General features: G+C 42.6%; 2 protein-coding genes across 2 annotated transcripts in view; one reads left to right on the top strand and one right to left on the bottom strand.

The window, feature by feature from the left end:
- LOC108941254 (FRAS1-related extracellular matrix protein 2-like) overlaps window positions 1–10,736 on the bottom strand; it is a 57,914-nt gene extending 47,178 nt beyond the window's left edge. Inside the window, exons 1-2 of the mRNA XM_018763961.2 lie at window positions 5,693–10,736; window positions 4,324–4,413 (exon numbers count right to left, since the gene is read on the bottom strand). Coding sequence (XP_018619477.2) covers window positions 4,324–4,413; window positions 5,693–10,736 — 5,134 coding nt within the window. The remainder of the gene's footprint in view (window positions 1–4,323; window positions 4,414–5,692) is intronic.
- Window positions 10,737–20,843: 10,107 nt separating this feature from the next.
- Window positions 20,844–24,421, top strand: LOC108941486 (nicotinamide N-methyltransferase). The gene is made up of 3 exons (XM_029255674.1): window positions 20,844–21,083; window positions 21,197–21,404; window positions 22,103–24,421. Exons 1-3 carry the CDS (start codon window positions 20,921–20,923, stop codon window positions 22,527–22,529), a joined length of 798 nt encoding a protein of 265 aa, XP_029111507.1. The 5' UTR covers window positions 20,844–20,920; the 3' UTR covers window positions 22,530–24,421.
- The last annotated feature ends 1,087 nt before the right edge of the window (window positions 24,422–25,508 follow it).

Here is a 25,508-nt window from a genome sequence, read left to right as displayed (position 1 = left end):
ACCCAAGACAGGACACCAGTCCATCACAAGGCACCCCAAGTGGGGCTCAAACCCCAGACCCACTAGAGAGCAGGACCTGGTCTAACCCACTGCACCACTATGCCCTCTGCTCCTAGAAAATACAATGTGTGCATTACATTAGCAGAAAGAGACATAGATGCAGACGTGATTCTATAGTACAGTTAGTTTCTTTTCACCATATGAAACAGTCTTCATCACACGAGCAGCTGCACAAAACTTCATCCGAATATCGACGATTCCAAATCGCCATCCTAGTATTTTTTTTTTTTTTGCTTGGAGATACATATAAACATCTACGTTACATTACAGGAGTAGCTGCGTAAAGGATTGATCCCAGCATCATCTTGAAGTTATAGTGCATGAACATTTACACCTTACATGAGCTTAAGACAAGTTAAGGATATAACTTATCTTGTGTTTCTTTTTTATGAAAACTTGCATCCCCCTTCACTTCCAGCAACCAAAAAAAATCTAAGGGAAACGGATCATTCTCCTATCGAACACAAATCATGAGAAAATATTTTAGATGTATTAACAGTTCTATAATGTGTGCCATGCTCTCATACAGGGAAGAACACACACACACACACTTTCTGAACCGCTTGTCCCATACGGGGTCACGGGGAACCGGAGCCTACCCAGCAACTCAGGGCATAAGGCCAGAGGGGGAGGGGACACACCCAGGACAGGACACCAGTCTGCCCCAAGGCACCCCAAGCGGGACTCGAACCCCAGACCCACCAGAGAGCAGGACCCACTCCAACCCACTGCACCACCGTGCCCCCATAGGGAAGAACACATTATCTGTTTTCCACGGGACCTCTATTTGTGTTAGTTAACCCTATAAGATGTCATAAATCCATACTGAGCGTCGCGTGATTATGCCTTTTGTGAAGATATAGACTGCCTGACACTTTCCAAAGCATATCCTGTCACTATGAAAGCAATTTAATCTGCTTGCTTGAATTCTCCAATTTTCCTCTGCTATAATTTAGTACCTTTCAAGGTCAGCGGTTAGAAAATGAAAAGTGAGATTGGTGTTCATCCAATAGTCAAAGGTCACAGTGAGCATTTGGAGAGTGACAGCACCAGCACATCCAGTAGGGTCAAACCCCAGGAACACATGCATAGACACACAGATGCTAAACCACCCAAAAAATACAAATAAACATTCATTCTGAAAAAAATAGTAATAGATGTTGTTATCACCATGTCTACAATCCCTCCTGCATTGTACTCAGCTCAAGTTCATTGGAAGCATTGCAGTTAAAATATTTCAGAAAATAACACCCAAAGCGAAATTCAACCTTATCTGATCGGCACCTGTAAAAAGCTCTAGGAAAATTTCCTAGTCAGGGCAAATGATATGGGGGGCGTGGTGGCGCAGTGGGTTGGACCGGGTCCTGCTCTCCAGTGGGTCTGGGGTTCGAGTCCCGCTTGGGGTGCCTTGCGACGGACTGGCGTCCTGTCCTGGGTGTGTCCCCTCCCCCTCTGGCCTTACGCCCTGTGTTGCTGGGTAGGCTCCGGCTCCCCGTGACCCCGTATGGGACAAGCAGTTCTGAAAGTGTGTGTGCGTGTGTGCGCATATGATATTCAAACTGAACTTGAACAGATGCCACAGTACTTAAGAAATGTGAGCCTTGCTGTTATATGCTTAAGTAAGAGAGTTGAAATACACTGAGCAGCATCTACATATGTAGATAAAGGTGCACCAATGTTATATATATATGAAGCTGCTTTATTTTATTATTCGTAATTATTATTATTTTGGTAGGAAAGCAGACTATGTATATGTGTGTGTGTGTGTGTATATATATATAAATAGTATATACAGTACACACACACACATTTTCAGAACCGCTTGTCCCATACGGGGTCACGGGGAACCGGAGCCTACCCGGTAACACAGGGCGTAAGGCTTGAGGGGGAGGGGACACACCCAGGACGGGACGCCAGTCCGTCGCAAGGCACCCCCAACGGGACTCGAACCCCAGACCCACCGGAAAGCAGGACTGTGGTCCAACCCACTGCGCCACCACACCCCCGTATATACAGTATATATATTATAATATATATAATGTCTGCTTTCCAAAATAATAACAATAACAAATAATAAAATAGATTTTTCTAGATCTTCTTCTATAGCAGCATGATCCTGGTTAAATTTGATGGTTGTAGGCATCTAAAGGCCACCTGTCCTCTTCCAGACCAGTTTTTATTATTTAGGCATGTCTCTTATCAGCATCCAGGTCATACGAGCCACTTTTTATGGGTGTGATGAACCTGTCAACAGGGCATGGTGATTGAAGTGTAAGGACCACTTTAGATTGAGCACTTCATAGTCCTTGTGGAAAATGTGTGGCTACCCGATGAGAACCTTTTGTGTCACTGTAACGCCCACTGAAAAGCAACTCTACAGAACAAAGTCTGGGTCTTTGCATTACTGTCATCATTGACAGGAGAAGCCAATCAAAGAGCAGCAGATTTATACTCAATCATGCACAGATCCACTGAGACTTTTCAATGGGGGGGGGTCTACTTTATTTCTGTAAAATCAAGTGGACCCCCTATAGAAAAGTTGAAAGAGCTGACCTCACAAGGCTTCCGCTGGCAGTCTCAGCTGCCCGAATGATGCCGCAACTGAAAATCCACCCCCGCCATGTACTGGAAAAAAAATCTCCCTTTCAGTGCCCAGCTACATCTTAAGCAGCTTCCCAAAAATTCTATGTGAGTCATTTCAATATCCCTTCAGCACATCACAATATCAGATTACTAAATATAAAGATTCTTGCTCCAGATGTTTACATGACATGCTGAAAGACAGTTCTGCAAAATCGTATTCTGAAAAACTCATCATCCTTTGACATGATATGAAGCTCGTGGATTGCCACTCAAAAGCAGAACACAACTCAGAGGTGATGCGGTACAGGACACTGGGACTAAATTCCCTTCGAGCACATTTTTATGCAAAAACTTGATTTTCTAAAGTCTGAAGAGACTAAGAAATTCTTAGAAAGACTGACGCAGAAATGCTCAACTGCCCCAACAATGACATGATACTTTTTGTCCACACACACACTTTCAGAACCGCTTGTCCCATACGAGGTCACGGGGAACCAGAGCCTACCCGGTAACACAGGACGTAAGGCCGGAGGGGGAGGGGACACACCCAGGACGGGATGCCAGTCCATCGCAAGGCACCCCAAGCAGGACTTGAACCCCAGACCCACAGGAGAGCAGGACCTGGTCCAACCCACTGCGCCACTGCGCCACCGCGCCCCCATTAATTTACATTTACATTTGTTTACTTATTTAGCAGATGCTATTCTCCAAAGCGGCTTCCAATGAGCCCTATGTAGTGGTATCAGCCCACACACCTTATTCACCATGGTGACTTACACTGCTAGATACACTACTTACAGTGGGTCACTCATCCATACATCAGTGGAACACACTCTCTGTGTCACTCACACACTATGGGGGAACCTGAACAGCATGTCCTTGGACTTACTTATTTTACACAAAGATACACTCATAGGGCAAGAGGAGTTTAAACTATATTTGATCATTTAGCCTTTTACACCAACACCTTACAAAACATGCCTGAACAAGCAGAAATGAATTTAGATTCCTTGAAGAGAGAGAAAGTGGCTTGACTCCACAGTGGAGGCAGATTTATATCAGAATGCTTTATTTTGTGGTTAGTACGATGGTAACATCAACAGGATTATATCTCAATTCCCCTCATATCTCTGTTTCAGCCATCTAGCACTCTTTCATTCACATTAACAGGACTGATTGAAGGAAAGGCATCGCTGAAGGTGAAGAGATGTATCACAGTCCAGATTGTTTTTTTAAGCAAATACTTTTAGACGTAGCAGACAGAGTGACTGTATAAACAACCCCAATCCCTTTTCGATACTCAGTGTGGTAATTTGACTTTGCAGCAACAAGGTGTTTACCAGTGATTTCCTCATTGCACAATGATACTGCTTTAACTTTAGTGTGGCAAACTGCAGAAGAACAGGCGGTCTTGTGTTATTAACACACACACACATTGCCTGAAACTGCTTGCCTAAGCCGGGTCGCGGCGATCCGGAGCCTGAGCTGGAGCCCAACCCAGCAGCACAAGGCGTAAGGCTGGAGGGGGAGGGGATACCCCCCAGACGGGACGCCAGTCCATCGCAAGGCACCCCAAGCGGGACTCAAACCCCAGACCCACCAGAGAGCAGGACCCGGCCAAGCCCATCGCACCACCGTGCCCCCCCTGTGTGGTGTTAACATAAAAAGTAAATTTCTTACCACTGTCTTCAATGGAGAAGTAGAAGATGTCACTGGTAGCACTGTCTCCGTGTCTGAGGACGTAGCAAATCTTCATGTCATCTATGTCCGCTGGACAAGAGTTACATTTAAAGTTACAATTTATTACTATTAAATAATAAGATATATCATATATTTTAACTTACTGTCACAAATGTTTCGTAGACAATTTTTCAGACTTTAAGTTTACCCACATTATCAACTTATTTCTGAATCATTAGAAAAATGTTAGAAGAACCAGTGTCTGGATCTTCTGTCTAAATTCCCTACAGTCGCCATCAATTTGTACAGCATGTCAAAGGTTGCCCATGTCTTCAGCAATTTTTGTGTCAAAAAGCAAGCAGGGCCATAAATATCCAAGCATCTTATTTTTGAAGACACACAAGGAACTGCTTTCATTTTAGCTGTTTACACCATGTAACCTGCCTGAAATATTTAGCGATTTTCCTGCAGAGAGAGCTGCGTGGTGAGTGGAGTCACTAAATAAAACAGATGAAATTCAGCTTCCACTCCCTACCCCATTCCCTTTAAGCATTTCCCCCTCCCTCTGCTCAGATGTCATATCTCCCCTTGTTCATCTCTACAGTCATCTACTAGGAGTAGTGGGGGAGCACTCATGAGCACACAATATGGGGGAAATGGCGATGTAGTGGTCCCCCAACGTTTAAAAAGACCTTAAATGCAAACCCCAGACATTTTTCAAAAGTGATCTATGTGCTATGACATGTGAGAATTATATCCTTAGTCTTTATTGAGAATTATGGCCTTAGTCTTATTTTATTAACAGTACAAATACTCTAATAGAGCAATTCCAGGATAGAGATCAGCTGTCCGGTGAACTGATAGACTTGTAAAACTCTTGATCGCAATGTTCTTATGAAATCTCATTTCAGTAAGGTGTGTTGGACAATCACCCACCTGCAAATCTGACCTCCGTGTCCCTCCAAATGAATCAGTGAGTGACCTCCTTTACCTCTTAATGTCATTTAATTGCAATACGGTTTCAAATACTACTGAGCAGCCAAAGCCTACCCGAGTTGCATCTCAGCCCATTAAAATCCTTGTCATCAACAACAGAAATGTGCTAGTTATACTCAGTTCCTGTCGTACTTCTAGAAATAATATGTGAAAACAAAATTCAACCTCTCCTGCCAGGTGAGCACTTCTTGGATGTTCAAAATGATAAAACAATTACCAATTAAAACATTAAGACAGTTAATAAAGAACTTAAAGCTGTTTTTATTCAACATATTAAGTTTAAGGACTAAGAAGCTGTACATTCAGAAGTATATTATTATTAAAGCAGTGGTCTGAAAATTGAGTAAGAAATTATTTTAAATGGCTTTCCTACCTTGAGTGAAGGTGGTGATGGAAGCATTGCCCTTGCCTAAATTGATAAGGTAACCATGTTCCGGGCCTAAAGTAACCTTGAAGGTCACAGACACCTGAGAACTGTCTCTGTCTTCTGCCTTCAACACTTTACTGGTGATCATGAACCCCAAGTGTCCAGAGGGCAACATCCTCAGGGTTGGGCAGCCCTTGTTGACAATGACTTGTGGGATTCTGTTGTCCACAGAAATAACAGAGATCTCCATTGTCTGTGGCTTACGTGTATCAAATACAGTGTCAGGGAAAACATAGAAGTTGGTGTGGGTTCCATCAGTAACAGTAAAGGAGAAGCTGTCTTTGACAGACTCAGCTCCATCATGCTTGTAGCTGATCATGTTCTCATTGAGGTCATGCTTGGTGAAAGAGGTGACAGTACGGGAGTTGTTGAAGAGCAGCCGGCCGTAGACGGGTACCTGGGTGATGGTGAACTGGAGTAAGCGGTCATCTGTGTCTCGGTCCTCCACTGTCAGCTCGAAGGGCGTAATCAGCTTGTTTTGCCCCTCAGCTACTGTGAGACTGTGCACAGTCAGGACAGGCTTCTTGTTGTCCACGTCCTTAATGGAAATACGGAACGTGCGAAACACAGGGTTGTAACCATCTGTTACCTCAAACTCAAAACTGTCCATCTTCACCTCATCATCTGAAGTGTGAATATAGAAGATTTTGTTCCCTGCCAGCTGAAGCTGGGTGAAAGAGGATATGGGTATCCCGATCATATCTGTGTACTCCAGGTGACCCCGCACAGGGGCCCGGGTAATGGTGTAGACCAGGTTTTCATCCGGACTGTTTAGGTCACTAGTTGTAAGCAGGTCCGTGGTTAGGGTCACTATGCCCCCTTCTTCCAGAGAGACACCTTTGCTAATGACATCGGGGAATACCATGTCAATGCTTCTCACGGTGACATAAAAATACCTGTCAATGAGAGGGTTAATGCCATCCGTTACATCAAACTTAATGAGGTCACGAACGCTCCCTTGTCCATTGTGAACATAAAAGATAAGATTCTGGTCCACTTCGCTCTGAGTGAAGTTCATGCCAACAGTGATGTTTTCCAATAACTGTGAAGGAGTTCTCCTCTGCAAGAACCCCTGGCCGGGGCCATGGCGAATTATGTAGGTCAATGTACTGTCCTCAGAGTCCAGATCAGTGGCCTTCAATACTTTATTATTAATCACTTTTATTTCCCCTATTTCAAGCTCTAATCCATTGTTGACTGCCATCCTTGGTGTTTCATCATCAACTGGAATAATTATTATAATGATCATTTTCTTCACTGTGAATCTCTCATCGGTCAGGATGACACTGAAGCTGTCTTCTGTGGTCTCGGAGTCATCGTGCTCATAAATAATGGCAGAAGCATCTTTAATCTGAGGCAAGGTGAAGTTAGTCACAAGACTAGTACCAGTGGTGAACTGATTGACGATGGACCCATGTTTAGGAGGTTTAGTGATGATGAATGTTAGCTGATTGGCAGGGATATCAGCATCGGCAGCATTCAAAATGGGTGTGTCAATCACAATGTTCATGCCTTCCATTACTACAAATTCCCTGACATAGATCTCAGGCTTTTCATCATTGGATGGAATTATGACAATGGGGAAAAAATGTCGATCTGAGAAGTTAATTCCATCTGAGCACCTGAAGGTGAGTCTGTCCTCCACAGGCTCAATACCCTTGTGAATGCTCTGTACATAATAAATATGACCTTCACGGATGTCCTTTATTGTGAAAGCACTTATTGCGATCCTGGACCTTGACTTTTCTGAGCCAGGGGCTGGTGAGATGTTCTCCAAGTACCCAGAGGTGGGTTGGATAATGATGGTACAGAGAAGGTCATCAATCAGGGTGTCAACATCTTCTGCACTGATATGGTGGATCTCTACGACGTTCTTCTCCCCCTCCACCACACTGAACTGCTGGCCAACCACAATTTTTGGTGCTTGGTTATCAATTGGAAGAATGGTGACGTGCACACGGATCCCATTAACTTTGTTACCCCCCACAATCCAATCATCTGACATGTCAGTGAGAGTCAGGTTAAAAGAGTCTTCTTTTGTTGTGAGACCTATTTCTCCACTTGTGTGAGCATAAATTACTACACCATTTATGATGTCAGCTTGGGTAAATCTATCAGAAGATATTCCATTAACTAAAATGTCCCCAAAAAGTGGGGCATCTTCTACGATGAATGTCAGCCTGAGGTCATCGGTATCCTTATCCCTTCCCTGGATTACACTGGATGTGATTTCCGTAGCTCCATTCTCCAAGACATCCAAGTGGGAACCTATTGTTCCTACTGGAAGACTGATTTCTGGTATTTCATCATCTATGGGTTTTACAGCTATTTTCACAGTGATTGTAACGACATGAACACCATCACTAACATCCAACAGAAAAGTGTCAGTGACTGATTCATCACCATTGTGGACATAGATGATTTTACCACCGGAAATGTCCGCCAGTTTGAAGACTTGACCTTCACTCATTTCCGTTAGCTCATAATACATCTGCCCATGAAACGGAGGCCGAGTTAATGTGAATGATATCTGGTGTCTCTTAGTGTCGATGTCTGTGGTGTCCAACTCTGTATTTGTGATGATGTGTGTGCCCCTTTCAAAGACACTGAACCCAGTGTTTGTTATCTGAGGGGGCTTGTTGTCCACAGGCTGAAGAAATATAGAAAACACTCCTTCAACACTATTTCCCGCCATGTCTTCGACGGTATACTTAAAGTGCACCACATGTGCTGTAATTCCCAACTCCAGGTCAGGTGGTCTGTAGGCTATTTTATGGTGGTTAATTTGTGCTTGAGTAAATTCAGTCACCTGAGTATCTGGACTCTCAGACAAAACTATAGACCCAAATGCAAGCGGGTTGTTCTCATCTGTATCAGTGGGCCCCTGAGTGACAGTGTATTTCAAATCCCGGTCCTCTGAATCCAGGTCAGTGTACCGCAGGTACTTTTTGCGGAAATGGGTTAGCTGGTACTCATGGACATTCATATGCAGAGTGGAGCCAGGAAAGAGCTCAGGTGGGATGTCATCAATGGGTAGAACCCTAATGATAAACGTGCTTTCACCTGATTTGTTGGGAGGGTCATTGTCATCCTGAACCCGGAACACAAACTGATCTGTGAGCGTTCCAGGGCTATGGGGGCCTGTGTGTCTATAAAACAGCCTCCCATCCATGATGTCCTGCTGAAGCCACTTTGTCACCACTTTCTCATATATTTCATCATTTGCGCTGAACTTCCACGTAGAGGGATCCTCTGGAGCATCAGCTTGCCGGAGTACTAGCTCCCCAATTTTGGAAAAAGGAGGCAGAACTGTAAACCTGATGGTGGAGTCCTCAGAATCAACATCCACAGCGCTAAGCATTAGAGGGGAAATGGGAATCATTTGATTCTTGAACAGCACCAGGCCAGTGTTAGCATTCAGAGTCGGCGGCTCATCATCAGTTGGCACCACTGTAATGGGAAAGAGAAATTCAACTTCATTTTTGCCATCCGTCATCCTGAAAATGATGTTGTCACTGTACGTATCACTGCCATCGTGCTGGTAGATGACAACTCCAGCATCAAGATCCATTGGAGTGAAGAATTTCCTCCTGGATCCCAGAACTGTGAGTTCACCATGATGCAGTCCATCAACAACTGTGATCATGACATGAGATAAATTGTCCTCATCACTGATTTCTAAATTGCGCGAGCTAGACAGAGGCCTGGACTGCCCTTCATACAAAAGCTGGCCAGTGTTCCTTGTTACCACTGGGGCTAGTGTGTTCATTGGCTTCACCACAATCATAAAGGCAAAGGGGTCTGAGACAGCACCCTCAGTGTCCACCACCTCAAACTCAATCTGGAAAATCCGTTCGGCGTCAGAATCAACAGAGGGAGGCTTGTAAGCAATTTTTAAATCTTTGAGGTCTCTTTGATAAAAAGAGGTGATCGGCAAGTTCCTATCATCTGTGCTGACAATGTACCCTTCATCAAAGGAGAGAGGAGACGTGATATTGAATATTAAATCATCTGGATTAGATTCCATGTCTTCTGCAGCCAACATGTCACGGGTTATAGCTGTCATGACAAACTGATCCACCTCCATCATCATCATTGCCACAAAGCTGGGTTTGGGGACAGTGTTGTCTTCCCCCTCTTTAATCCGCACCATAATTTGGAAAAACTCCTCCTTGAGCTGGTTACCCTCCCTGTCCTGTAACTCAACAACCATAGGTATATAATCTCTGTTTGGAGACCTTTCTGTAAACGTGTGCTGGTAGCATATGTCAAGCTCGACAAATTCATCGCAATCCACGGCTTTTCCTAGTTTGTCTTCACCTGTAAGTTTCCCATACCGCGGTAACACACTGCTAGCCGTGAGAGACGTGACCCTGCACTGCTGCGTTTTTCTATCGAAAGTAAATTCCAAAATGTTCTTATCTATGAGATTACTGGTGCCGAGCAGTTTTTCAACAGTGAGATGCATGTTCCTTGTTAGCACTTCAAGCTGGGTAAAAATCACCTCAACCTCCATCATGAAAGGGATAATCAAGGTGTCAGTTTGAGTGTCATACCTGAGCTGTAACCTCACCCTGTCCTTTGAAGGGCTCCTTGACCCAAAGTGTGAGTATTTCACATCATTGGGGCCGAACTCACAGGGAAACTTTTTCGGTGACAGCTGTCCAGGCCTCTGTGACAGTGGATCATGACCCAGGACGGTGATGGTGCATCTGTCCCCGGGCTCAACCTGGACCACCAAGTCATTGATGGGATCAATAAACACGGATCTTCCCAATGGCACTCGTATTCCGTTGTTGGCCACCAGAAGGGCATCTTCCGACAGCTCTGATCTCAGTAAGTGTGACGAGGCAGGACGGTGCGAGACCCGCTCCGATGCCGCACCTGTCACGGCCACGGTCACCACAGCCTGCACAGCGAGCGCGCAGAAGAAACACGCGGCGGCTCGCGCTGTCCCCTGCAGCCGCGGGAAATACATCTTCCCATTCATTCGGACTTCAGCTCCAACCCGCAGTCGTCCTCCACAGTGCAAATAAAATGCACGCAAACCAATGAAAACGAGTCGCTGGGAAATCCAGGGCGCACAGTTACCGGCTGAATTTAAACTCCACTGACCCGTCCGCGCTGAATCACTCCAATTCCCCGAGATCTATCGTGCGCATCGAGTTTTAAACTTCGGTCTCTGTCAGGAGCCCGTGGCGAGGAGAGCCCGCCTCCTTTCGCATCTGATTGGGCAACATTAATAGCGGAATGCGACTTTCTGGAGCCAATTGGATGTACCTCATGTCACTCTGCGTGAGAGCGACGGACCGGGTGATCATGCAAGGAGCAGGGAGCAGAGCAGCAGGTTGGAGCAACTGTTAACTTCGCTAAGTAATTGTGAATTACACACTATTATATCAGAATATATCTAATCGCACATATACACTTGGCTAGAAAGCGTATAAATATGCAAGAAAATAACATATAATAATGATGTAAAGTACTATATAAATACTACTATACCCCATGGCATCATGACATAATCATGATAATAATTTTGTACAAATCAAATGCGCGACAAGCACTATATTATTGAAAAATTCTTATTTCGCCATGATGAGTAATCCATGATCTTATGAGACCATTGTAGACGAACTTTTAGTATGTCATGAAAAATGCACTTGTAGGTAGTGTTTGGAGGCACCCCCTTGCACTGGAAAGACCCAGTTCGCATCTCAACTTGTACTCCTGAGTAAAGTACTTACCATGATTGGTATTATATTGATATATGATAAGGATCTGTATAAATGAATACATAACTCTTAGCAGTTCAAGGCTATTAAGTCTCTTAGTAGAAACAGCTATTTAAACAGTGAAAAAACAAGAGCACAGTTCATTGTTATTTGTCATAATTATTGGTAACATGATACATAATTTATATTTCTCCAATATGCATTATAATTGTTAATACAGTTAATAACTCAGAAGTCAGACCATCACATACATGTTTTGGCTCCATCTCGTGGTGCGGTGTATGACATTACTCTACAGGCTACTATATATTACAGATAAATATAAAAACAGCCTATTTTCAGTAAATAAAATTAAATATTCTCTACGTTTCTTTAAATTATTCTTTTTACCTTGAAAGGGGCTAAAGACATACTTTATATATTAAATAACTAAATAAATATATATTTATTTAAATGTTAATCTAGTATGTTTAAGCATATGTAAACTCTCACTCTCCCCATATGGCATATATAATATACGCGCAACCCTTGTATGTCGGGGTCTAGTACAACAGAAAAATCACTGCAACAACTGATAAAAATATCTACATTTTTTTTTTTACATAACAGATTTCTGAATTAGTACTACGGCATTTTTGGCCATTGTGCAGTAATTTTACTTCTACAAGTATTTCATGCTGTACAACAGCTTGTATCAGACCTTTTGTTACAGAGATTGTCCCTCAGTGGTGTCAGTATGGAAGTTTTTTTTTGTCTAAATCTGTTGTGCTAAAATCTAATTTACCCTTGAAACAAACATCAACAGTGTACAAGTAGATGCTGGATGCTGATAGTTGGGCTCCTGTCTTTTAATATAGGGTCTTAATCAAGGCAGGTGTTCATTCCTTTAAGCAGTTTACTAGCATGGTCAAAATTCTTTCATTACAACCAATTACATGCTTCCTACTTCCAACCACATTGACAATATCAACCAGTACCAATACTATCAATTAGTATTTCTATTTAGTATGTAGTATTTAATTTAATAAAAGCTGATGACAAAGGAGGAGAAAGCAGAATGTCCCCCAGGCTGTTCTCAGCAAGGGTGTAGCTGTGTTATCCTTAACTGGTGATATCCTCAGGAGGTAGAAGGAGCACCTTGTGCCTAGCAGATGAGCTCTCCTTCCAGGTCTACGGATCCATGCCCATCTCTTCGGCTGAGGTGGCATCTTTCAAAAGTTCAAAGGTTATCCATTTTTTTAAAAAAAAGGGATTGCAGGATGTGTCCTATCACAAGATCACATTTCTCAGCCCTCTTATATAAATCAATGCCAAGGTGTTGGGAAGGTGACTGCTTTCAGTTGTTGAGCCTTAGATTCATGAGAATCAATGCAGATTTCATTTTGGCTATAGACCAACCATCCACCCTGGGAAGGATACTGGAGGGGTTCTGGGAAACCCAGTCTATATATATAAGGTCTATCGATCTTAACAAGCCCTGCAACTGGTTGTCCTGGCATATTAGGAGATGCTGTTGGAGTATGGGGTGCTACAGATATTCTGAAAGCTGTTTACTTCCTTTATCTCAAACCAAGAATTGCATTTACATTTTTGGCACTAAGTCAGGCTCATTTCATGTGGGTGTTGGACTTTGCCAAGTATCTTTTCTCTTCTGTTTCATTGTCAGGATATGAACGCAGAGCTATCGATTTTGACAGTTGAGATCTGGACTCTCACCGTGCCTTGAGAACTACCACCAGGGAAAAGGTGAGTTGTTTTCTCTAGTTTGGAAGGAGTAGCCATTCCAGGTGGAGGAGGTAGATTAAGTACTCTTCACAAGTTAAACCGGAAGTATTGACCTTTGGCTTGGAGCAATATTGCAGACACTTTGCAGAACTGTGGAGGTGAAGCAGTACCTAAGTTCTCAGACAAAACCATTTGACCTGCTTCTGAGATCTTCAACTATGGTCTCAAGATTTGAATAGTAACTGAAAGAACACAATCGCAGGTACAAGGAGTGGAAATGTGGCTCGTACCTCGGAGTGGCAGGGTGCAAATTGTAACAGAATGAGATTCTCAGCAAACAGGGAGGTCCCTGGAATAAAGTCATTGCTCCTCCAGACTCAGAGGAGCTACCTAAGGTAGTTCATTCTAGTTACAATGCCCCCTTGAGATCTCCTGTGATGGGTGTACCAGGAACTATACATTGGGAGGAGACACAACCAGGACAGGTTTGAGAGACTACTTCTCTCTGCTGGTCTGGAAATGCTCTGGGATCGTCTAGAATGACTCAGAGACTATTGCTGCAGCAACAGAAGTATGGTCTACATTGCTTGTTCTTTTGCCATGACAACCTGCAACGGAATAAACAGTTTGAAATTGGATGGAATATAATATCATCTGAAAAAATAATCACTGAAGGTGGCAATTAAAAAACAACAAATGTTGCACAAATGTATTTTGCGCTGTTTCCCAACTATAGCAACAGAAGATTATGGTATGATATAAAGTAATTCTGTATGCCTTTTTGGGGTTGTTTCTATGTTTTTACCTAGAAGCCCCGCTTTAGAATCATATTCATGAACTATAAAATGGCATAGCAGGACTCACGTCAGTGTCTGAGTTCCCAAAAAAGCAAACCTGGCAAACATGGAGTGGCTCCCAAAAACAATATGCCCGCCCATGTACAGAAGGAAATTTCCATTGTTACGTAAGATATGGCTCTTGTTTGATTCGGATTCCCATTTCTGTCGGAATCTGAAAACACCTGAGGTGTTTTATCACGAAGCACGCCTGTTGGGGTGCTCACAAAACAACTTCCTCATCCGTCTTATAGGCCTCATCTTGACAGCTTTTCTAGAAGTCTGTTCAGCCTTCCAGCTTAGCTGGCATCAGTGAACTAAACACTCTTTCTTTCTCTACCTCTGTCATACTCTTTCCATCATTATCAATCACTGCTCCCTTTTCCTTGTTCAGTTCGCTGCATTCTTTCTCTCCTGAACTCCTTACTCACTTATTCCCCCCAGACCCTCACTTTCTGTCTAATACTTTAAGTTTCTCGTCCTCATTCTTTTGCCTTTTGTGTTGATAAAATGTGAACAGGTGCCAGTATTCTGCGGAGGTGGAGAAACTGGATCATATTCAGGTCTCTTGGAAGGAAAAGCTGTTGTGCTTGTGAAATGAATAGTATGATAGCAATCTGTAAATGTTAGTCCACTGAATTGGCAAATTTAGTGCACAGAGAATATATTCGGAACCAGTTCTGAAATTGTTGTCTAGAGGGACCTGAAAAGGAATCGAAGAAGACTAAATAGGCATGACTAGACAACGCATGTGTGGCTGAGTTATGAAAGTGTTGCTTATCTGCCTCTTTTTACAAATCACCTTGCAGTATCTGATCTATTTCTGCTTGGAGCACCTGAAGATAAATAACTTGATCGTGGGTACTACAGTAGGACAGGCAAGGGCTCTGGCAAATACATTTACATTTACATGTATTCATTTACCTGTCCTGGGTGTGTCCCTCCCCCTCCAGCCTTGCGCCCTGTGTTGCCGGGTTAGGCTCCGGTTCGCCACGACCCCGCTTGGGACAAGTGGTTTCAAATACAATACGTACATTACATTAGCAGAAAGAGAGACTTGGATACAGATGCTTGATTCTAAAGTGCAGTTAGTTTGTTACTTTCCACCATATGAAACAATGTTCATCACACCAGTAGCTTCATAAAACTTTATCCTCATATCCATGATTCCTGATCACCTTCCTAATAATGATTCTTTTTTTTTTTTTTTTTTTTTTGGAGATACATGTAAACATTTACGTTGCAATTACACTACTCTCTGCACCAAACATGCCTTTTTTACCTTTATTCAAAACAACTACCAACTGGCAAGAACAGGACTTGGCTAACAATCTTTAGGTTACAAGGTATTAGCTCTAACAACTATGTAACTGACTGTCCTGTAACAAGAGATCCCAAAAACACAGTTCAAAGTAACTAACACATGAAAAACAAACATCAATTCCCATGCTCAAAATTAAAAAAAAAGGTAGAATCCTACAGAGTCACACATATTCTCTTAACTTGCTTTAGCAAGCCAGTCTAGCTGATTTAATATTTACCCTGCAAGGAGATGGTTTATTTAGGACATCAACATTGGACAGCGGCAAGTGCTGGATTGAAAGCAAGTTATAGAGCTAATTAATCACAGCAGTGTCTAACTTAGATTTATTCATTTAGCTGATGCTTTTTTCCCAAAGTGACTTACAATGTTGAGGTTACAGTTACTACAAGCTGACAATTATTAACCCATTTATTCGGCTGGGTAATTTTACTGGAGCAATTTAGGGTAAGTACTTTGCTCAAGGGTCCTACAAATGGACAGGGAGATTGAAAATGGGATCTTTGGATCCAAAGGTGGTAGCGCTAACCACTACACTATCAACTATCCCTAGCCAAGCTCTTTAGGTGATATTCCATTGGCATTGGCATCTTGGTTAGAACGCACATAGACCTTGCTACCTTATTAATGCATTGTTAGTATGCTAGTTAAGCAACAGAAGAAAAGCAATAACTTGCTGTTAACATGTTTTTCTGACATGGATGGAGTTTATGTACACTGAGCCTGACATCCTTTGGCAAACAAAGATGACAAGATATGCTTCAAGTGTAGGTGGATGCACACACAGGCTGAAACTGCTTGTACCAAGCAGGGTCGCGGCAAACTGGAGCCTAGCCCAGCAACACAGGGTGGGGGGCTGGAGACACACCCAGGAGGGGACACCAGTCTGTTGCAAAGCACCCCAAGCAGGACTCAAATCCCAGACCCACTAGAAAGTAGGACCCAGCCAAGCCTGCAGTGCCACTGCGCCATCATGCCCCTCTTCTGGGTGGATGCGTAGCCAGTATATCATTGCAGTGGTGTGCTGTACAGGTGGTCCCCGATTTACAATGGTTCGACTTAACGATTTTTTTCAACTTCAGGATGGTGAGCAGTTCTTTAGCTAGTTGTTGCCCCATTACAACATGTCCCAAGATCTCAGACTGGCCAAGTCGAATTTGAAGGTGTGTTTTTCTTTTTTCATTCCCACAGATCCACTGCAAGGCCTCTCAAATCTAATTCGCTGCTATTTCAGTTAATATCATCTCAGTGTGAGGCCTGTTTTTCGATCGTACTTGCCTACAGCTTGCTGAAAAGGCAAACAGCTGGGTTCTATAGTCAAAATCAATCTCAGTGACAGACCTGAAGAGTTATGTCTCCTAGAGAGTTCATTTGAACCTTACCTGTTCGGATCAAATCCCTCGGAGTTGGTTTAACATTTAGAATTTATTTACCACTACAAATTTCAGTGCATAGCACTCAAAGTGCTGGAAACAAACAACTGGAGAGGGATAAGCATATAAAGGGGATGTGTGCTTTAATTCAGTTTTCACATTAGGGATTATCGTGGAATAGTTTCCAAGATTTTCTTTCCGAAACAACGCACAAAGAATTTTAAAATCATCTTCTCTGACTGTCATTGTAGTTTGATCTCATTGTTCTGTGACTTGTTTCTGTACTCCTTTTCCCTTTTGCTACTGCCTATACGTTCCCTGGGGTATCATTAGGCATTCTGTTTGTGCTTTTCCTTGTAACCTCCTGTAGATTTTTGAGGGGAACTGAGGGATTGTTGAAAAAAGCTCGGTTCAGTGTGAGATGAGATTACTCACTCATTACACACCCCCAGTAATTTTCAGAAGACTGTCAACACGTTTGTCATCAACTCATGGAACCAAATAGAATAGTTCAGCATACTTGCAACATTTTAAAAGTTAAATCTGCAGCATCTTTGTGCAGGTTTGCTGTTGTGCCCTCTGGAAATGTATTTAATTTGTGGTGCTCCACAAAGAGTTCATCAATACCAATGGAAGAACTCACAAACTTTCTAAAAATGCATATTTTTGAGAAGAAAGACCACAGAAGACTCAAGCCTATTCTTGCCGTGACACACACTCCTACAATATGTCAGTTAGAAGGGAAGACTTGCCACCACACACCTATGAATCATACCATCCAGAACTTGATATAGCTCAAGACTTCTCAGTGACAGACAAGCTCAGGATTGGAATACCTGCAGTTGTGAAGTCTTGAGTGAATGTTATTTGGTCTTATAATGAGCACTCAAGGTGATTCCGAGGCCTTCTCCAGTGTTACTGTGGTGTTACTTAAAATTTTGAGTGGTACTGATACACACCAGGAGCCCAAGGTGAGCAGACAACCATTCATTGACCCCTCTAACTGAGTGGGCATCTGTGCAACAACAGCAAACAGATGAGTGTGCTTGTTGCACAGGAGGAAGATGTGGAAATATGCCCATGAGAATCCCCTGTAGGAAATGTACATTATTTCCCAGGACAAATTAAAAATAGAAAACAGCTAATACCATCCTAAGCACACAAAGTGGATATGACAGTAAAACCACAGCTTTTACCTCATGGGAACGCTTTATGCATACTTTGACACCATGTACAGACACCCCACTACTCCTGTAAATCCGGATTTATGTAAAAAAATTCCCGGCATACACAATATTTACGGATAGTGCTTTTATTTTACACAAAATATCTGAAATACGTTAAGCGCAAGTCGTCATGGCCAGACAAGGCGGGAAGCTGCATCTTCCCGGTTCCCGCGTGTTTTGAGCAGCGAACGCATCTCCTCTCGTTAGTGTAGCGCTTTTTTCACATATTTTTTACCCTTTTTATTATTCACAAAGCCTCGTGGTAAATGTTCGTTTGAAGGAAAATGAGAACCGTCTCGCAAGCGCACAGCAGTCGACTTGGAGATGAAAATAATGAGGAAGTATGAAGGTGGACAAGGATTATCATCTATAGCACGAGACCAGGTTTAGCTGTACTGACTGTGAATACGACAGTGAAGGATGCTGGAATCTGACATACGTAACTCTGACTTACGTGAGGGGTTGAAGAACGGTCTATTTTCATAAGTCGAGGAGTGTCAGTATTTGTATGGTTTTAACATGAATAACATGAGAAATCAATGAGGCTGAAGGGGAAGGGGACACATCCAGGACGGGACGCCAGTCCATCACAAGGCACCCCAAGCAGGACTCAGACTTCAGACCCACTGGAGAGTAAGACCCATCCAAGCCCGCTGCACCATCGCGCCCTCCTGGGATACAGTAGAGTAGCAGGAAATGTTGCCGTTTAAATCCGAGCTTCTTCATCGTGCTGTGATTGACCCAAATAGTTATCGCACAGCGAGGCACCTGCCCACCAAGTGAAGCTCCTTGCACTGGGCTTAACTGAGGGAACGAGAAGCTCATCCCGTGAATGAAAACAATTCACAGAGCTCAGAGGTTTTTAACGAGATGGATTCTGTTCCTAATTGTCTGTTTTGGTGGGCATTTTGGCAGGAGTTTGTTGTGGGCTGCAAGCGCTGTGAGGATGCTGTCAACACACTCCCACATCAGCCATAAGGCAGTGGGCCTAATGGAGCATGTATTTTAGCCTCCAGGGTCCACACAGACAGCTGCACCTTCAGCACTGTGCCTCTCCCCGACAGCACCGCACTCACACACTCTTAACTATCATACTGTGCTGCCTCTGTTTTTACCATCTCCAAACCCCATCCACCTTCCTGATGTACCCACATATTATTTTAAGGTGTTAGGGGTCTTTCTCTAAACAGAGGGTTACCAGCCTAAGTGAAGCAACAGTGTCATTCAGACATCTTCAGACCAATAACTAATCAAAAACCTGTCGCTTTCTAATAGGGCATTTTACCTTGTGAAATGGTTCACCATCTCTTTAACTGTATAATGTCACAGACTGCAGAAAAAAAATAAATAAAAGAAAAAAGAGGGGTAAGTATGCGAGGAACCACGGGGCAGTGCTGGTTTCTCCTCCATAGAAATGGAGTGCGGTGATACACCTGAATAGGGAACGTGAAAGGTAATCAAAAGATCCTGAAAAAGGTTGAGTCTTCAGGTTGCTTGTTTTTATAAAATATATAAAGAGAGGTGGAAAACTGGAAATGCCTGTTTTTTTCTAAGGGTGGCAAGGTGGCAGAGTGGGCAGTACAGGCACCTCACAGCACCTGGAGTGTGTGACAAGGTATTTATTTGTGTGGGCTTTGCATGTTCTCACCATGTTCATGTGGGGGTCATCCTCTTTCCCCCACAGTCCAAAGATGTGTTACAGGTGAGGTGGCAACCCTGTGATGGATTGGCAGCCTGCCCAAGGTCTACCTATACTTCCAGGCCTCTGGACCTCTGTGACTGACCTCACAAAAGGAGTAGTGATTATCAATAGTGAGTGAGAGATCCAGCTTTGCAGTGGCTATGAATCTGCACACGGACGACTGGATCTACTGTGAGAGGAATGTATAAATAGAAAATCACTTGAGGGATTTAGTAGCATACCCTGTGATGGACTTGTGTCCCATCCAAGGTGTACTTCCCTCACCCTGTGCCTGGTGATTCTGGGAAAGGCTCTGCACTACCATGACCATGCTCTGGACAAGCACGTAATGAAAATGGATGGATGGATGGATGGATGGATGGATGGATTTATCTACAGTTTTTATTACTTTTATGACTGTAGGTTTTAATACCAGAAGATGGCACACTTGCTTTATATAGATGAGCCCCTTGCCATGGCACTGTATGAAGTGAAACAATATAATGAGGTGTACTCTACTTAGCCATGTTTTTCTGTGGTAGGGCTCTGGACCACGGTGACCCTGACTAAGATGAGCATTTAACAGAGAGTGATGACGATTATGCTGTACGTACATTATGGTACTGCAGGGACTCATACTCACAAACAAGATGCATCAAAAAACATTGTACTGTACTGTGAAAGACATACTGGTGAGTTTTTCAGAAACATCTTTTATTAGTGTCACGACCCACAGGGACAATACCCCTAGTGACCAAAGGAGGCGCCACTCAGTTCTACTCGTCCAGTCCCATATACCACTTCACAATTTGATACTGTCAGATATAAAAGGATCAAATTGTGAGCAATCAACTGAGGCAAGATTGTGGATTCTTAATCAGCGGCACCTTAGCTACACACTTATATCCAAAGTCTTGTTCCATAGGTGTTTATGTTCCACTTCCAAATGCCTGTCCTCTCTATTCCTCATTTTGTGCTCCGCTCCAGGTCCAGAGTTCCAGTCCGGTATTTCGTCACACCTCCGTATTCAAGCCCCACTCTCAGATTTCTGTTTCACTTTTCACCTTTGTGAGAATATTATGCTGTGCGTCTTTCCTCACCCCCCCCCCGTGTCGGACTCCTATCCGGATGCGATGCTCACGTGCCTGCTGGATTGTGTAACTCTGGAATAGCCGTGGACATACAGTCAGTGTGGTAAAGTACAAGTTCAAAGTCCTTTCCCTATGCTTTGTGAGACTTAGACCTGTTTTAGCCTCATATACTACAACTTGGTTAGAATGGAGAAATCAGAACAAACGATTTTCACAGAAGGAGAGTTTTATCAGGCTCATTTTGACCCCAAAACATATTTAAATAGCTTTTTTTCTCTCCCACAAGGCCATTGTGAAGAGAACTACCTGGAACTTGAGTTGCGCCAGTTGACCAACACATTTAAGACAGGTGAGTTCAAACAAAGTGTGAGCAATGACCTGAGAATCTCTAGTGAACATTTTATAAACAGGTTACAGTCCACGAATGGCAACTTATTCTTGTTGATCGACTTTGTATTTAAGGCAAATGGAAAGGTAAACGGCTAATTGAGATAGGAAGTGGTCCATCGATCGTCAGCCTCATAAGTGCTTGCGAGCACTTTGAGGAGATCGTGATGTCCGACTTTGCTGACCGCAATCGCCAGGAGATTGAGAGCTGGCTGAGAGAAGATGAGGGTTGTTTTGACTGGGATCCTATCATCCAGTTTGTCTGCAAGCTGGAGGGAAACAGGTAGGATTTATGACTTGGGTTTGTCTGCACCTCCTCCAGATATTTATCTAGTAGCAGCCAGTCAAATAGAAATGTAACTGCTACTGCCTGACATGTGGAATCTCTTACTGAGGGTCTATGAGCTGTCAAGTAGAAAAACTAAAACAAAAAAAAGACATATTTAGCCCATAATTGGCATCTTAGAGATTCTGTGTAATGTTCTATAAAAACAAATTATTTCCCATAAAGGCTTACACAGATTTTTCAAACAATATCAAAGCAAGTAGACGTTGCGCAGCTAGATCAGTACAACATCACTCCGTAGAGCTCATATTCTTCAGCACTTTTTTGACTGGGTCATTGTTGCCAGATAACTGTTTTTGGCCACCTGTCTTGAAATAAAGTTTAAAAGAGGGCTGCCTGGTTGTAATGCTATTGGCAAAATGTGCAACACGTTTCGCTTTACATTATTTCTGTTTACTTCTCCGATCATCAACTATCGAGGTCTATTGTTCCTCCTTGGTCTTAGATTATATGCCCTATCACTGACCCCTAAATTCTTTATTTGGCTGATGCTTTTGTCCAAAGCAACTTAGGTTCAGAATAGTATAGCTGCAACAAGGTGCTTTTACATAATGTTCCTACTGCAAAATGTTGTACTGTACTACTGATACATTTGTATGCAAGTGCCATTTGTTGACTCCTCGTTCCTGTGGCAGGACACCCATGGAGGTAAAAGTGAGACTCAGACAAACTGTGAAGCAGGTGCTGATGTGTGATGTGCGTCTGGAGAACCCCTTCGAACCCTTGGAAGTGGAGCCTGCCGACTGTGTGGTGACCACCCTTTGTCTAGAGGCGGCCTGCAAAGACCTGGACATCTACCAGCGTGCTCTGCAGAGCCTGAAGGCGCTGCTCAAACCCGGTGGGGTTCTGGTGATGACAGGTGCCCTTAATGAGACCTTCTACATGGTGGGAGGTCAGAGGTTCTCATGTTTGCCCCTCAGTAAGGACATTGTCCAGGGAATGCTGAGGAATCTTGGGTTTTCCATTGAGCATTTTAACCTGTTGCCCATTCAGGAAAGGTATGAAAAGCTGATATCAGATTTTGATGGCATTTTTCATGTTGTTGCATGCAAGCCAGCATAACACGTGGGCCATTTTCCTAAATGAAAACAATCCAGGAAGCTACATTTTGAAAATGTAAATGCCAGTTTCCTCCCACAATCCAAGGGGAGATTGTAGATACATTTTGGTGTAGCTATTACTTTTGCAACCCGTATTATATGAAATTGTGGATGTTTTTGTGTATGAAAGTTCTGACCCACACATTTTTATTTCTTATCAATGTGTAACAGGATTAATGTCTTAGCGAAGATAACCGGGTGTGATTCGAGAACCATAATGTTCTTTTATGATTATCAGAAAATTCACATACTATTAATATTGCCATAAATAACCTTAATACCTTTCTCTTGCAGATGGTTCAATGTGTATCAGAACAGTACAGGTTGTAAAAGTGGTCAAGCAAAACGTAAATTAAATGCTTAATTTTTAGTTTTTAGTATTACAGTATAGTGCCCTTAAAAGCTCTAATGGACCCCCCATAACTTAAAAGTTGACCACACTGTGATGGACAGTGCATTTAACTTCCTGAAAAAGACTGGGTTGAGTCAACCACAAGAGTTCCTGACCTCTCATCTCCTACTCTGGTCATTTAAAGGTCTTAAAAGTCTGCTAAAGACTGGTTCTTCACAAATTAGACTGACCCCGACAATTTCTGGTAAAATACGTGCCCTTTTTCCTCCCCACACACAGTATGCCAGTACCTGTGGGGAGCCCGCCACTAACATTTGTGTGGCATCTGCAATAAAGCGTGGCTTTGTGTTTCATTGCTCTGTGCTGTACTTTGATTCATTTGTTTTTCTTTATTTCTGGCCTCGTTTTGTTAATCCTGTGATTTTTATCTCTGACTCTTCAATAATCTTCAGTGGGATGTGCAACCAGTATATGCTGCTCACAAACTACAACTGTAATCTGTAGTTTACTGTAATGTTCAGCTTGCTTGTATATGAACACAAGAAAGTCCTGTTAGTTGTTGCTCAAACAATTACATACGTGCACAATACCTTGACCGTATTAGTCGTTCATATTATCGGCGAACTTTGCACACATCTCAGGTTCGATGCAGCTTCGCCTTTATTCTTTGAGTACAGCGGTGGCAAGCAGTGCACACTGGGAGACCTCAGCAGAGAGACTCCCTGAGTAGCACAGGCAGTGGGTTTTTTTTTAATTTTTTTTTATTAAATACTAAATACAGCGGTTGGCGTATTAGGTTGCAGCACTCTTGCCTCAGTCACCTGTTACACACAAGGGGTGTCAGATTAGCACAACATTGTTGAAACTGTATGCAATAAAGAAATAGCGAAATAACGGCTAAGAAATTGTGACAGAAACAGAAAGTGGTTACGAGGGCATCAATCCGACGTTAGGAAACAAAATGCAGCATGTTCTATGGCATAATTCAATACTTTTCCTCAATATGTACACACTTTTTTTTTTTGAAGTGTAAATCTTCACGGCAATTTTAATGTCGCATAACCACTCACTAATCTTTGTGCAAGATATACCACTAAATCTTGTTAGTGTTACTTCTCATAATGGGCCTAAATGCTCTCCAATTAATGTTGCAGCCTTTCAAGCCTGATTTTCCGCAATAGTTGGCTTTCCCATTAAAAGTAATCAATATTATTACATGCTTATTTGGTAATGTTTTCTATTGGGTCTAGCACTTTATACTGAATATGTCTTGTAAAATTTGTATTACAGTCTTTTTTGTACAAAATTTTATGTAACTACATAATAAGAATTAAAATATTACACTGGAACTGAAGATGATTAACATGGAAATACCAATTCTATATATATTTTATAAAAAACCTAAATAAAACATGTTTCATGTGTTTCAGTTTGTGAAAATTACAAAGTAGAGGATGACTGCCTCAGTGTAGTAAAGGGCAACATAATACGAATTATAAAAAATAAAAAACAGTTTCAACATGTTTTTCAAGCTGAGTGTATCTGCTTATTGTATTGCCTCAAACTTCTGCCACATTCCTCCTTAATAAACATCTTAGTCCTTATTTATATTAACTCTTATTTATGAAGAGAATTTAGAAGTAGTTAATGTTTCAAAGTTAAAATCTGAAGGACATACTCATTTGAATCGTTGGTTCATTTCACTAATGTTACTTTCTAAAGAAGCTAATATGAATAGCATCACACACAAGGGCAGGAGACAAGAGGTAGGACCCAAGTGCGGGATCTTGTAGTTGTTCAAAGGACAAGGCAAGAATTATAATCTGGGACAGGTGTGTGTCGAAGAATCGAAGGGTGAACGTCATTCTGAGGGATAATCCAAAGTTGAAGTATAAAGCGAACGTCATTGACGGAGCGTCAATACTTGGGGACAAGGGATCAAGGCTGGGGAGAAAAGGTACGAACAAGGCAAAGTGGCAGATTGAGAACCTAGAAGGAACAGTTGTCTCGATGGAGATTCCGCAACCTGTGAGCAATGGTGTGTCTTCCTTTATTCTCACCTCTGCTCATTTCTTCAGTGGGGTCACGGCAAGCTGGGACCTAACTGGGCTACAGAGGGGGAGGGGACACAGCCAAGACAGGACACCAGTCTGTCACAAGGCACCCCAAGCGGGACTTGAACCCCAGACCCACCAGAGAGCAGGACCCAGCCAAACCCACTGCATCACCACACCCCCCATGACAAATGCACTTTAAAATAATGTTTATTGCTGCATATTCTTTTTTCAGAATTGATTATGTGAGGATTAAATTATATGAGGATGAATGCTGGCAATGCTTTCAAGACTTAAACATTTGCTCTTCCAAACACAGAGCCATACAGACACACCAAAAACACATATACACATATTTGCAGGCAAAGACCCAACGAAACCCAAATGTCAAGCATTTTTGTCATGAGTACTTTATGATGTTAAATGTAATTTCACTATTAGATTTTCTGAGAAAAAGAAGACATGCCCAGCTAAGCCTAACTAATGATAACAAAGTTATAATAGCTTAATACCTAATTATTACTTTTATAAACTA

This window comes from Scleropages formosus, chromosome 10 (genome assembly GCF_900964775.1).
Source record: "Scleropages formosus chromosome 10, fSclFor1.1, whole genome shotgun sequence".
In the NCBI taxonomy this organism is placed as follows: domain Eukaryota; kingdom Metazoa; phylum Chordata; class Actinopteri; order Osteoglossiformes; family Osteoglossidae; genus Scleropages; species Scleropages formosus.
This window is presented reverse-complemented; position numbering and strand designations above follow the sequence as displayed.